This window comes from Bombina bombina, chromosome 5, assembly GCF_027579735.1.
Source record: "Bombina bombina isolate aBomBom1 chromosome 5, aBomBom1.pri, whole genome shotgun sequence".
NCBI lineage: Eukaryota > Metazoa > Chordata > Amphibia > Anura > Bombinatoridae > Bombina > Bombina bombina.
In genome coordinates, this window is record NC_069503.1 from 1,016,247,456 (window position 1) to 1,016,263,505 (window position 16,050).

At 37.1% G+C, this 16,050-nt stretch overlaps 1 protein-coding gene across 1 annotated transcript in view; it reads left to right on the plus strand.

Moving 5' to 3' along the window:
• The window catches only part of CTHRC1 (collagen triple helix repeat containing 1), a 142,225-nt gene that overhangs the window by 79,291 nt on the left and 46,884 nt on the right, over window positions 1-16,050 (plus strand). The window contains exons 3-4 of the mRNA XM_053715924.1: window positions 7,585-7,806; window positions 9,941-10,157. Of these exons, the coding sequence (XP_053571899.1) occupies window positions 7,585-7,806; window positions 9,941-10,157 (439 nt within the window). The remainder of the gene's footprint in view (window positions 1-7,584; window positions 7,807-9,940; window positions 10,158-16,050) is intronic.

The window sequence follows — 16,050 nt, forward strand, 5'->3', positions numbered from 1 at the left end:
GGGCAATGCCCATCCAAATGCCCTTTTCAGGGAAATGGGTAGCTTAGGTTTTTTAGATAGAATTTTATTTGGGGGGGTTGGTTGTGTGGGTGGTAGGTTTTACTGTTGTGGGGGATGTTTGTATTTTTATTTGCCAGGTAAAAGAGCTGATTTCTTTGGGGCAATGCCCTGCAATGCCCTGGGTTTTATTATTTTGGGGGGCTTTTTTATTTTGATAGGGCTATTAGATTATGAGTAATTAGTTTAAATATTTGATCATTTCTTTTTTATTTTGTGTAATTTACTGGGCTTTTTAGGGGCTTTTTTTATTTTGATAGGGCTATTAGATTATGAGTAATTAGTTTAAATATTTGATAATTTCTTTTTTATTTTGTGTAATTTAGTGTTTATTTTTTTTGTAATTTAGTTAATTGTATTTGATTAATGTAATATATTTATTTTAGTGTAATGTTAGGTTTTACTGTAAGACAGGTTAGGTTTTATTTTACAGGTAAATTTGTATTTCTTTTAACTAGGTAGTTAGTAAATAGTTAATAACTATGTAATAACTAATCTACCTAGTTAAAATAAATACAAACTTACCTGTGAAATAAAAATAAAACATAAGCTAGCTACAATATAACTATTAGTTATATTGTAGCTAACTTAGGTTTTATTTTACAGGTAAGTATTTATTTAGTTTGAAATTGCAATTATTTCGGTATTAATTGTAATTTTTATTTGGAAATATTTTAATTATGTTAAAGTTAGTGGGTGTTAGGGTTAGGGTTACGTTAGGGTTAGACTTAGGGTTAGGTTTAGGGGTTAATAACTTTAGTATAGTGGCGGCAACATTGGGGACAGCAGATTAGGGGTTAAAAACAATAATGTAGGTTGCAGCGATGTTAGGGACAGCAGAATAGGGGTTAATAAGTGTATGTAGGTAGCGACTATATTGGGGGCAGCAGATTAGGGGTTAATAATATTTAACTAGTGTTTGCGATGCGGGAGTGTGGCGGTTTAGGAGTTATTATGTTTATTATAGTGGTAGCGATGTCCGTAGCGGCAGATTATAGGTTAATAATTTTATTTTTGTGTTTTCGATGCGGGAGGGCCTTGGTTTAGGGGTTAATAGGTAGTTTATGGGTGTTATTGTACTTTGTAACACTGTAGTTATGAGTTTTATGGTACAGCTTTGTAACGTAAAACTCATAACTACTGACTTTCAGGTGGCGGTACAGATGCTGTAGTTATAGGATGTACCGCTCACTTTTTGGCCAGACAGGCAAACTCGTAATACCGGCGCTGTGGAAGTCCCATTGAAAAAGGACTTTTTAAAAAGTGCGGTACTTACGTTGCATGACGGCCAAAAAGATGTGCGGTACAGCTATACCTACAACACCTGTAATACCAGCGGTAGTGAAAAAGAGCCATAACAATGCTTTTTCACTCATAACGCACAACTCGTAATCTATCTGAATGATTGTTACAGTATTTGCTATAAATCGAGTATCAAAAGACAAAGATTATAATTCATTGGATTAGAGAGATCCTGGTAAATGTGTTGAGTAAAAGACAGGACTTTATACAGTGTTTGGGCACACAATTTGGCTCTTTGCAGTTTTGCATGAACATTGAGTTGTTTAAGCAATCTATCTGGGTGCACAGTCCCCTCTGTAATTTTGGTGTCCATAAAGCAATTGTACCTCCATGTTGTAACCTAAGTTTCCTTCTCTACTCAGGCCATTTGCAGGCAGTTTTAAATGGGTTACTATGGTATACAGCCAATGACTTTGTGTGAAACACAGAAATTGAAAATTTTAAGAATTAAAAAAGGGGACAAAATAAAACAGAACAAAAAAAATCTAACCTTTAGTGTGTGAGCGGAAAAAGTTAGCGTGCCACTTGTAATGTGACCCTAAGGGGCAGATTTATCAATGTGTGTCCGACATGATACGCTGTAGCATATCATGGCCGACAGACATCGCTGAATGCCGAATTTAACATTGCACAAGCAGTTCTTGTGACTTGCTTGTGAAATGCAGCCCCCTAGCAGGTGGTGTCAATCAACCCGAACATATAGGATCGGGCGGATTGATGTCCGCAGCCTCAGAGGCAGCGGACCAGTTAAGGAGCAGCGGTCTTAAGACCGCTACTTCATCACTGCTGTTTCCAGTGAGCCTGAAAGCTCGGGCCGAAACAGGGGCATCAGGGGCCATTCGGCCCTTGATAAATTGGCCCCTATATCTTTTATATTAAAATTTAAAAGTGTTTAACCATTTTGCTGCTGGGCAATTTTCACAATCCTGTGCTAGAGGTATTTTTATTGTTTGCCCTCATTGTACAGGGAGTGCAGAATTATTAGGCAAATTAGTATTTTGACCACATCATCCTCTTTATGCATGTTGTCTTACTCCAAGCTGTATAGGCTCGAAAGCCTACTACCAATTAAGCATATTAGGTGATGTGCATCTCTGTAATGAGAAGGCGTGGGGTCTAATGACATCAACACCCTATATCAGGTGTGCATAATTATTAAGCAACTTCCTTTCCTTTGGCAAAATGGGTAAAAAGAAGGACTTGACAGGCTCAGAAAAGTAAAAAATAGTGAGATATCTTGCAGAGGGATGCAGCACTCTTAAAATTGCAAAGCTTCTGAAGCGTGATCATCGAACAATCAAGCGTTTCATTCAAAATAGTCAACAGGGTCGCAAGAAGCGTGTGGAAAAACCAAGGTGCAAAATAACTGCCCATGAACTGAGAAAAGTCAAGCGTGCAGCTGCCAAGATGCTACTTGCCACCAGTTTGGCCATATTTCAGAGCTGCAACATCACTGGAGTGCCCAAAAGCACAAGGTGTGCAATACTCAGAGACATGGCCAAGGTAAGAAAGGCTGAAAGACGACCACCACTGAACAAGACACACAAGCTGAAACGTCAAGACTGGGCCAAGAAATATCTCAAGACTGATTTTTCTAAGGTTTTATGGACTGATGAAATGAGAGCGAGTCTTGATGGGCCAGATGGATGGGCCCGTGGCTGGATTGGTAAAGGGCAGAGAGCTCCAGTCCGACTCAGACGCCAGCAAGGTGGAGGTGGAGTACTGGTTTGGGCTGGTATCATCAAAGATGAGCTTGTGGGGCCTTTTCGGGTTGAGGATAGAGTCAAGCTCAACTCCCAGTCCTACTGCCAGTTTTTGGAAGACACCTTCTTCAAGCAGTGGTACAGGAAGAAGTCTGCATCCTTCAAGAAAAACATGATTTTCATGCAGGACAATGCTCCATCACACGCGTCCAAGTACTCCACAGCGTGGCTGGCAAGAAAGGGTATAAAAGAAGAAAATCTAATGACATGGCCTCCTTGTTCACCTGATCTGAACCCCATTGAGAACCTGTGGTCCATCATCAAATGTGAGATTTACAAGGAGGGAAAACAGTACACCTCTCTGAACAGTGTCTGGGAGGCTGTGTTTGCTGCTGCACGCAATGTTGATGGTGAACAGATCAAAACACTGACAGAATCCATGGATGGCAGGCTTTTGAGTGTCCTTGCAAAAAATGGTGGCTATATTGGTCACTGATTTGTTTTTGTTTTGTTTTTAAATGTCAGAAATGTATATTTGTGAATGTTGAGATGTTATATTGGTTTCACTGGTAAAAATAAATAATTGAAGTGGGTATATATTTGTTTTTTGTTGCCTAATAATTATGCACAGTAATAGTCACCTGCACACACAGATATCCCCCTAAAATAGCTATAACTAAAAACTACTTCCAAAACTATTCAACTTTGATATTAATGAGTTTTTTGGGTTCATTGAGAACATGGTTGTTGTTCAATAATAAAATTAATCCTCAAAAATACAACTTGCCTAATAATTCTGCACTGCCTGTATGTATGTATGTATGTATGTATGTATATACTGTATATATATATATATATATATATATACACCTGTATATATATATATATATATATATATATATATATATATATATATATATATATATATATATATATATATATATATGTGTGTGTGCATATGTATTTATATGTGTATATATGTATTTATATGTGTATATATGTATTTATATGTGTATATATGTATTTATGTATTTATATGTGTATATATGTATTTATGTATTTATATGTGTATATATGTATTTACAGACATATATACAGCTGTAGCAGAAGTTAATGGGTTAGCGGGATTATTAGTTATCGCTCCACTTGTAATCTAGTGCTAAATTGTTAACTAAGATGTTTTTTGTCTCACTTTTTTACTTATTCTGCATTTTGGCAATGATAAATTAAGCCTCTGTGCATCATTCCTTGCAGACATATTTCTATGTTTTTTTATAATGCAGTAACTAATCAAAACCACAGCAACAGATTTGCACACACTGCCTGTTTATATTATCAGTATATTTTGGCTGTGATTCATTCACATTTTCATACACTCTCATACAGTATACTACTCTTTTCATTATTTGTCACAGTTATTGGTTCAGATATTCCCCATCATGGAATAAAAATCCACAACCCAAGCTATTTCCTTCATGCACTCAGAGCCAGGGTAAAATCAACAATTCCAATTAACCATAAGACACAACAAAGTCAGCTTCATGATTACTTCACTATTTACATTGGCAAAGCACAGGCAGTACTGGAAGGGTTCACGTGCAAAGAGAAAACTGCTTATGTTTTCTATGTGGCGCCAAGGAATAGAAGTTATGGTCCCTTCAGGTCAGTGTAGGTTTCCAGGTTATTTGTTATCTAATCCCTTCTTTAATTTCAGAAATTCTGTGATGATAATTCTCATTTTTATTCTTCTCCCTGATACATATAGAGGTTTTTCTTTAATTTTTAAGACTTTGCTTTTTGGGGGGTTAAACACATAGATAAAACACCACTAGGTAGCAGCAGGAAAGCAGTATTCAGCTACAGTAAAATGTTCGGTCATACACATGAACATTTACTATTAAAGGGACAGTCTAGTCAAAATTAAACTTTCATAATTCAGATAGGGCATGCAATTTTAAACAACTTTCATTTAACTTTTATAATCAAATTTGCTTTGTTCTCTTAGTATTCTTTGTTGAAAGCTAAACCTAGATAGGCTCATATGCTAACTTATAAGCCCTTGAAGGCTGCCTGTTATCTCAGTGCATTTTGACAGTTTTTACAGCTAGACTGCGCTAGTACATGTATTTCATATAAATAACATTCAGGTAGATTACAAGTTTTGCGTTCGGGTTTTAACGCTGGAAAAATGGTAATTTCAGCGTTAAAACAGCAACGCAGCCATTACAAGTCTTGTCGGTATAGCTGTGTTACAGCCTTTTAGCCTGTAACACAACATCAGTCCTGAACACGTAAAAATGATTTTTTTTCATGGGACTTCCATAGCGTTGCCAATAGAGTTTTGCGGTGAGGCTAAAAAGCTTGCGTTACTCCGTATACCGACAAGATCCGTTTCGCCATCTGAGAGCAGTAGTTATGAGTTTTATGCAATAAAACTGTTACATAAAACTCATAACTAAACTGTTACAAAGCACACTAACACCCATAAACTACCTATTAACCCTCAAAACCGAGGCCCTCCCATATCACAAACACTATAATAAATTTATTAACCCCTAATCAGCCACTCCCGACATCGCCACAACTAATAAAATTTATTAACCCCTATTCCACCGCTCCCTAACATCGTCACCACTATAATAAAGTTATTAACCTGTAAACCGCGGCCCTCACGGTATTATTAACCCCTAATCTGTCGTCCGCCCACATCACCCCCACTATTCTAAAGTTATTAAGCCCTACACCGCCGCCACTATAATAAACCTATTATCCCCTAAACCGCAAGCCCCCACATCGCAATAAACTAATTTAAACTAGTAACCCCTAAACCTAAGGCCCCCTAACTTTATATTAAAATTACAATTTCTCTATCTTAAATAAATTAAAACTTACCTGTCAAATTAAAAAAACTAAGTTTAAACTAACAATTAAACTAATATAACTATTAAACTAAAATTAAACTAACTACCAATTAAATAAAACTAAAAAATCCTAACACTACTCTAAAAATTACAAAGTATCTAATTACAAAAAATAAAAAAGACTAAATTACAGAAAATAACAAACACTAAATTACGAAAAATAACAAACAAAATTATCAAAAATAAAATGAATTACACCTAATCTAATAGCCCTATAAAAATAAAAAAGACCACCCAAAATAAAAAAAACCCTAGCCTAAAATAAACTACAAATAACCCTTAAAAGGGCCTTCTGTAGGGCATTGCCCTAAGTTAAACAGCTCTTTTAACTGTAAAAAAAAAAATACAAAGACCCCCCCCAACAGTAAAACCTACCACCCAACTAACCTCCCAAAATAAAAAAACCTAACTCTAACAAAAACCTAATCTACCCATTGCCCTGAAAAGGGCATTTGTATGGGCATTGCCCTTAAAAGGGCATTTAGCTCTTTTACAAAAGCCCAAACCCTAAACTAAAAAAAAAACCACAAAATTTTTTTTAAAAAATCCTAACACTAACCCCCGAAGATCCACTTACAGTTGTTGAAGTCCCGCTTGAACGATCTTCATCCCAGCAGCTCCATCTTCATCCAGGCAGCATCTTCATCCAGGCGGCTCCATCTTCATCCATCTTTGGACCAACATCTTCTTCATCCTTGCGGATGCGGAGCGGCAATGCACGGAGACCGAGGTCCAGGCGAAGGTCCAAGGCGGAGGTCCAGGTGGAGGTCCAAGGCGGAGGTCCAGGCGGAGGTCCAAGGCGGAGGTCCAAGACGGAGGTCCAGGCGGAGGTCCATCAATCCGACGTGGAGGTCCTCTTAATGCGATCGTCCGCCGCACACTGAGGATTGAAATGCAAGGTACCCCTTTTATACTGTGGGTACCATTGCATTCCTATTGGCTGAAAAATTTAAATCAGCCAATAGGAATTAGGGCTGCTAAAATCCTATTGGCTGTTCAAATCAGCCAATAGGATTTAAGCAGCTCTCATTCTAATGGCTGATTCAAATTTTTATCCCCTAGATTGCCAGTAACAAATAAGCCAGTGATTGTTTTTTCATCTTTTGGCTATCATTGATTTAACCCTTTATGTCAGTAACACACCCAAACAAGTGATTTAATTACTTTTGCCAGTAACAGAGTGTGCAACCATTTGTGTATCCCCTTTGTACCAGTAGCAAATAGAGGAGTTATATAAACCTCTATGGCCCATGGGTTGTGGCAGTGATTTAACATTTTTGGTGCCAATTGTAGATAAAAAAAAATTATCCCCTACTACTGAAACATGCAGGATTGTGCCACTGATATCTTAAACCTTGGCCACCACCTGCAATAATTCAGTGCATTAGCTGTACTTTTATCTGGTGACATACTTGTAAAGGTGTAGACCATTAGACACTCAGCTGCAACTATATAGTTAACTAGATAAGGGATTGAGGTACTGGACACCTGGTAACCTTATTAATTGCTTGTGTCACAAAATGTACTTTATAGGAAACTATGTTAATGATACCTCACATGCCAACATGTTCTATGAGATAATATTTTGTGCTATTTTGTAGTATAATGGAATGTGCATGCAAGGACCAATGGGCCCACATGGTCGAGATGGGACTCCTGGAGTCAACGGTATTCCTGGGACACCTGGAATTCCAGGACGTGATGGAGCAAAAGGAGAAAAAGGAGAATGTATGAAAGAGAGTATTGAAGAGTCCTGGACCCCCAACTTCAAGCAGTGTGCATGGAGCTCATTAAACTATGGCATTGACCTCGGGAAAATTGCCGTAAGTATTATAGTATATTATCACTAGTTCCCTATGTATTTTATTATTGTATTTACTCACATAAATTTGCAAGTAATTATTTTAAACTTGAAATATTGACACTGTCATTATTATCTAACATTTCCAATTGGTTTTATGTTTCTATACTACAGAATTACTTAAATGGAAAGTAAAATCTAAATCTCCAATTATGTGAAGTAAAAATTCAAAACTTGAAATAAACTTTTTTTATGATTTTGTTTTATTATTATTTTATATTTTGCTTTCAAAATGACAGTGGCACGCCTTGTCTACTCCAGAAAAAAAAAATCTGTAATTACAAATCATTTACTGTCCTTTTAAGAGTTGGTTTAAAGGGCCATTAAACACTCATTTTTTCTTTGCATAAATGTTTTGTAGATGATCTATTTATAAAGCCCAAAAAGTTTTTTGTTTTTTTTTAAATGTATAATTTTGCTTATTTTTAAAGAACATTGCTCTGATTTTCAGACTCCTAACAAAGCCCCAAAGTTTTATTTGAATACCGTCAGCTACCTTCTCCAGCTTGCTCCTGTTTGTGTAAAGGGTCTTTTCATATGCAAAAGAAGGGGGGGGGGAGTGTCTTATTTCCCACTTGCAGTGGGCTTTCCAACTACCTTTTCAACAGAGCTAAACTGAAAGCTTCTAAGTACGTTTTTAAACCATTTTATACTGGATTTTTATATCAGTATCTGTGCATCTTGTTCTTTATAGTAGTGTCTATTACATGCAGTAATATGAAAATGAGTGTATACTGTCCCTTTAAACTTTAAAGGGACGTGTTTCTTACTCCCACAGTACTGGTCTAAAAATCAAGTATTAAACCTTTTAAAAACTTACTTAGAAGCTCCAAGTTTAGCAGTGTTTATGAGGTTAGGCTGGGACTCCCAGTGAAAGGTTCTGGGAGCAGACATTCTCCCCCCCCCCCCCGTATATGAAAAGATAGATTAGACAAACAGGAGCCAGCAGAATTCTGTAAACGCACGTATACATCTGATACTTTGGGGCTTGGTTAGGAGTCTGAAAATCAGCACAATGTTATTAAAAAATAAGCAAAACTATACATTTTTACAAAAACACTCCGAGATGGGCTATATAAATGTATAATCTACAAAACATTTATACAAAGAAAAATCTAGTGTACAATATCCCTTTAATAAATTAATTCAAATTTGACAGTTTTTTTCTGTAACTTGGCTACACATTTTTTTAAAAAGCCCAGTATTATTAAAAGTTTAGAAGATAACTCTGACCATTACCTCAGAATGCCAAATGGGTTTTGTTTCGTGATTTGTGGGACTTCAAAAAGGATCCATTCAAACGACCAATGGGTCCCCTGGGGAAAAAAAGTCCCCTTTATGTACTGGCAGGATCATACAAATATGGCTGCCACCAATAAACATTGCCAATGTGCATGAGAACAATAGCAGTGCTTCTGCATTGACATCTGACAGTGACTATGGGGTCAAACACAATCCTTTAGACAAACTTCTCAAATAATTTATCTACAAACATTCCCATATACCGTAATGATGCTTTTTCTACTGAAAATCATTACATAAGTTTTACAAAAAGATTTTGATAGACCCCTATGCTTGAATGGTCACTGTCAAATTGATGTAAAATAGAAACTTGCATTTTCTATTTTACATCAAGGGGTTGGGCAACCGGCAGCCCATATGGACCCTTGGTCTGTGACCAATTGCCAGATAGGTCATTAGACCCCCCGACTCTGCATTTATGAGTGTGAGAACACCTTCGTCAGAAGTACTTACGTTCCAGAATATGATGCTTTTTATTTCTGTTTGTATTAATAATTATGATTTGCATACATTTTCACTACATCAGTGCCTAATCACCCAACAGCTTCATATTTAGATTTTACAAGCCATCTATATCATTTTTTTGAAGAACAATTGTCCAAATGTTTTAATACCATTATTTTTTTTAACTGTAATAAAGATTTGTAATAGTACTGTAAAATATATGTACTATACATGTGTGTGCTACACTAATGTATGTATGATTTGTACACTGTTCTAGAGAATTATTTTGCAAACATAAAATATTTGATCATTTTGAAAATAAAACCTTTCTTTCCTTTGCCCAACTTAAGGAATGCACATTTACCAAGATGCGTTCTCAAAGTGCATTGAGAGTGGTCTTCAGTGGTTCTCTGCGCCTTAAATGTAAGACAGCTTGCTGCCAGCGGTGGTATTTCACGTTTAATGGGGCTGAGTGTGCTGGACCTCTACCTATTGAAGCCATCATTTATTTAGATCAAGGCAGTGTGGAATTCAACTCCACAATTAACATTCACCGCACATCCACAGGTGGGTACTGTATTATATTGGCATACTCAGCGAGATGTCAAAATCCCCTGTTAGAACTAACTAAAACAGCTTGTATTGGTTTACATCTGCTTTGCTAGAAATTAAGCTGACTAAATAACTTATTAACTCCACCTGCTTTTATGCCTCACATTGGTGAAGTCACACATACTTAATCTACTGACTTGCTATATTTAGGCCTAAATAACAACAAGCTACATGTATGACAACATTACACAAATAAAGGTGTCATTTGTTATTTGGGATATCTGGGTAGGGAGAGAGAACTAAATGTGTAGACACATTCTGACAATTAAAAAGACACGGAAGTCAAAATTAAACTTTCATGATTTAAATACAACATAAAATTAAATTAAATAAAAACTCCCAAAGGCTGTTACTTTCCCTCAATATCATTTGGTAAAACCTTTCAGGCTCAGGAGTCTGCAAGTAGCATATGCACACTCATTAGTCTGCCTAAGTGTGCGCTTGTTTCATTTTGACTTTCATATCCTGTTTAAATCTAAAACTGAATGTAAATACATTAGTATTGTATCTGAATTCAACAATAATAGTACATTTACAATTTTACCATTTTAAAATGTTAAAATATTGAAATAAAAATGAAAATATAATAATATTAAATAGCTGCTCTTTACGCATTTCCGCTGTGTGCTTGGTCAAGTGATGGTTTACAAATCAGTTTCAAATAACTTTGGAAACTCAGTGTGATCAATACTCTCATAAGTACTTACTTGGCTGGTCTGCTGCAAAATGTTCCAGGAGTTTATTTTCAAATTTAACATTGATAACGGCCCTTGTGTGGCAATTGATTCATGCTGTATTGTTAGAAATATCATTTATCTTTTGGAGCCATGCAGGGTGTACTAGAAACTGCTGAGCCCAAGGGTAAAATATTATAATGCATATCTATGTAGAGAAGGAAATCCCAGCAGCCAGCAAGGCACAAACCCTAAAATGCATATCTAGAAAACATAAAAATGTTTGCTGTATTTCTGTAAATCAAACTTTTTTAAAAAAAAAAAATTAAAAAAAAGAACTGCAGGATAAATACACTTTTTTTTTACTAAGGAATATTTGATGTTGAAATTCACTTTGAAAGAGACATGAATCCCTTAATTTTTATTTTATGATTTGGAGAGAGCATACGATTTTTTAAAAAAAAATCCAGTTTACTTCTTTTATTTTCATGGTATTCTTTTTTTAACCCCTTAAGGACCACAGCACTTTTCCATTTTCTGACCGTTTGGGACCAGCGCTATTTTTACATTTCTGCGATGTTTGTGTTTAGCTGTAATTTTCCTCTTACTCATTTACTGCACCCACACATATTATATACCGTTTTTCTTGCCATTAAATGGACTTTCAAAAGATACCATTATTATCATCAAATTATATAATTTACTATAATTATTTTTAATAAAATATGATGGAAAAAAACACACTTTTTCTAACTTTGACCCCCAAAATCTGTTACATTACACATCTACAACCACCAAAAAACAACCATACTAAATAGTTTCTGAATTTTGTCCTGAGTTTAGAAATACCCAATGTTTACATGTTCTTTGCTTTTTTTGCAAGTTATAGGGCAATAAATACAAGTAGCACTTTGCTATTTCCAAACAATTTTTTTTTTTTTAATTAGCGATAGTTACATTGGAACACTGATATCTGTCAGGAATCCCTGAATATCCCTTGACATGTATATATATTTTTTTAGAAGATAATCCAAAGTATTGATCTAGGCCCATATTGGTATATTTCATGTCACCATTTTACTGCCAAATGCGATCAAATAAAAGAAATCGTTCACTTTTTCACAAACTTTAGGTTTCTCACTGAAATTATTTACAAACAGCTTGTGCAATTATGGCACAGATGGTTGTAAATGCTTCTCTGGGATCCCCTTTGTTCAGAAATAGTAGACATATGGCTTTGGCATTGCTTTTTGGTAATTAAAAGGCCGCTAAATGCCGCTGCGCAACACACGTGTATTATGCCCAGCAGTGAAGGGGTTAATTAGGGAGCTTGTCTGGTTAATTTTAGCTTTAGTGTAGTGTGGTAGACAACCCAAAGTATTGATCTAGGCCCATTTTGGATATATTTCATGCCACCATTTCACTGCCAAATGCGATTAAATAAAAAAAAAACATTCACTTTTTCACAAACTTTTTCACAAACTTTAGGTTTCTCACTGAAATTATTTACAAACAGTTTGTGCAATTATGGCACAAATCATTGTAAATGCTTCTCTGGGATCCCCTTTGTTCAGAAATAGCAGAGTTATATGGCTTTGGTGTTGCTTTTTGGTAATTAGAAGGCCGCTAAATGCCTTTAGTGTAGAGATCAGCCTCCCCCCTGACACATCCCACCCCCTGATCCCTCCCAAACAGCTCTCTTCCCTCCTCCACCCCACAATTGTCCCTGCAATCTTAAGTACTGGCAGAAAGTCTGCCAGTGCTAAAATAAAAGGGTTTTGCTTTTTCTTAAACATATTCTGCTGTCTAGGATCCCCCCAACCTCCCTGATCCCCCCCAAACAGCTCTCTAACCTTCCCTCTCTACCTTATTGTGCGCCATCTTGGGTACTGGCAGCTGTCTGCCAGGACCCAGTTTGCCATAAAATATGGCATTTTTTTATTTTTAAATATTTTTCTGTAGTGTAGCTGCCCCCTCAATAACCAATCCCCCACCCCCTCCCAGATCCCTTAGATGAAAATTCCCCCCTCCTCTCTCCCATCTTATCGTAACCAAATGGTGCCATTGTGTAGCGTTCCCTCCTGCTCCTGCGCTCGCACCCGCTCCCATGCACGTGATCCCGCCCCCCGCTGATGCACATCCCCCATCGATGGCCGCCCAACCGCCTCCCTGCAATGGCTCCCACCCACCAACAATCGTGACCATTGATGGCCGATGCAGAGAGGGCCACAGAGTGGCTCTCTCTGCATCGGATGGCTAATTATTTTTATTGCAGGATTCCTCAATATCGAGGCATCACTGCAATAACATGAAAGCGGCTGGCATCGATCAGGATCGCTTCTACTGCTTGAAAACACTAATAATGTACAGGGTACGTCCTTGGTCGTTAACAACCGGTTTTTTGTAGGACGTACCCTGTAGAACGTTGGTCGTTAAGGGGTTACGGTCATGTCTAGGTAGGTGATGTGCAAGTGTCTAGTCTTGAGCATTGCATGGCAGTAAAAACTACTGCCGTCTAGCGCTCTTGCAAATGTAAAATATTGTTGCCATATAGTGCCCTAAAAACATGCACACTCATGAGCCTACCTACCTGTATTTGAACAAAGGATACCACAGGAGCAAAGTCAATTTGATCATTGAAATAAATTGGATTATTGTTAAAAAATGTATGTTGTATCTGAATCACACTACAAAAATGTTTGGTTTCATGACCCTTTAATATAAAATCCACTGACAATCTTTTGCTTGCTATGGATCCAAGCATACTCATAAGTACAGTGTAGTTTTCACACATTTTAGGAGTTAAAAGGTGCATCTTAGGGTCCCTGCCTCACTGGCTGCTGGGATTCTCCTTCTCTATATTAGGTAAATATGTATATGTATTTAGGAAACCTATCTTTATAGTTTACCCCTGGGCTCAGCAGTTTCTTGTACACCCCTGCATGACTCAGAGGGATAATTTCTATTCCAGCATAAAATATTACTGAGGGGAAGATGTATATATATAATGCAGTTCTGTTTAATAAAACAAACAAAAAAATGCTTTTTTTTTTTATAATGAATCACTTTAGTTCTCAAAATAGATTTGTATTTAATTCTAGCATTTTTTAATGAGTGTGTGTTTTGCTGTTAGTGCATTCTATTAATGTCAGTTGATCCTGGCTGTGTACTTTGTGTCTTAACAAATACATCATTTATAATTTGATGGTAATACTGATTTTATCATTGAATGCATCTGTTTGATGAACAAGTACTGTAAAAAGTGCTATGTTTACGTAAACAAAGTAAAACATACTAACTTGTCCAGTGATCAATGCTTTTACATAACAGTAAATTGTCATTAATTCTTATACGGTTAAATGTAAAAGCCCTTTTCACCAAAGTCACAATAATAACAAGATAAAAAAAATGGCAAATGGATTTCTCCCTGGATCTAAGGTTTGAATCAATTTGAATTGTATCTATCAACACATCATATCATATGAGTCAGCTTTACTTTAAAGAGACACTAAACTCAAAATAAGTCTGTCATCCATATAAAAGAGCATCATGTGAAGTCACAGTTGTATTAAATTCAAATTGAAACTAGTGCATCTATATAATATAAGTAATGTACTTCCTACTAATGCTTGTTAGTCAAAGGCACTTCATACTAATTTATTATTGGCAGATAGGCACTTCCTACTAATGTGTATTGGAAGATAGGCACTTCCTACTAATGTGTATTGGAAGATAGGCACTTCCTATTAATGTATTGGTAGATAGGCACTTCCTACTAATGCGTATTGGTAGATAGGCACTTCCTACTTACGTGTATTGGTAGATAGGCACTTCCTACTAATGTGTATTGGTAGATAGGCACTTCCTACTAATGCGTATTGGTAGATAGGCACTTCCTACTAATGCGTATTGGTAGATAGGCAATTCCTACTAATGCGTATTGGTAGATAGGCAATTCCTACTAATGCGTATTGGTAGATAGGCACTTCCTACTAATTATTATTGGCAGATAGGCACTTCCTACTAATGCGTATTGGCAGATAGGCACTTCCTACTAATGCGTATTGGTAGATAGGCACTTCCTACTAATGCGTATTGGTAGATAGGCACTTCCTACTAATGCGTATTGGTAGATAGGCACTTCCTACTAATGCGTATTGGTAAATAGGCACTTCCTACTAATGCGTATTGGTAGATAGGCACTTCCTACTAATGCGTATTGGTAGATAGGCACTTCCTACTAATGCGTATTGGTAGATAGGCACTTCCTACTAATGCGTATTGGTAGATAGGCACTTCCTACTAAAGCGTATTGGTGGTAGATAGGCATTTCCTACTAATGCGTATTGGTAGATAGGCGCTTCCTACTAATGTGTATTGGTAGATAGGCACTTCCTACTAATGTGTATTGGTAGATAGGCACTTCCTACTAATGCGTATTGGTAGATAGGCACTTCCTACTAATGCGTATTGGTAGATAGGCACTTCCTACTAATGCGTATTGGTAGATAGGCACTTCCTACTAATGCGTATTGGTAGATAGGCACTTCCTATTAATGTGTATTGGTAGATAGGCACTTCCTACTAATGTGTATTGGACACAGCTGAAATTGTGATGCTAGGTAACTTTTAAATTTAACCCCTTAACGACCGACGACGTATGCCATACGTCCTCAAAAAAAAAGCACTTAACGACCGAGGACGTATGGCATACGTCGTCGGTTTAACAGAGCACTGGAAGCGATCGAAATCGCTTCCAGCTGCTCTAACAGTATTGCAGGCTTGCCTTGAGGTCTAGGCATCCTGCAATACTGTTCCCGAGTGCCGGGACCGGATTGATCACTCCCCCACGAGTGATCACTTCCGGTTTCGCTCCACGTGGAGCCCGGCAGTGTTTCAGAGCATCGGAAGCGATCGGACACGCTTCCGATGCTCTGCTTGTTTGCTAAGTGCCTCGGTGGGTCGAGGCACTTAGTTAGTTGTAAAATAAAATTAAAAAAAAAACAAAAAAAAAAAAACATTAAAATAAAAAAAAGCCCTAAATAGCCCCCCCCCCCCTCCCCCTTCACTAGGCATCCAAGATGGCGATGCCCAGTGCATCATGGGGCCTCTGGGGGTGTCCCTAGCCTGCATCATCATAGGGGCAAGCTAGGGTCACCCAATCTGAGCCTCCC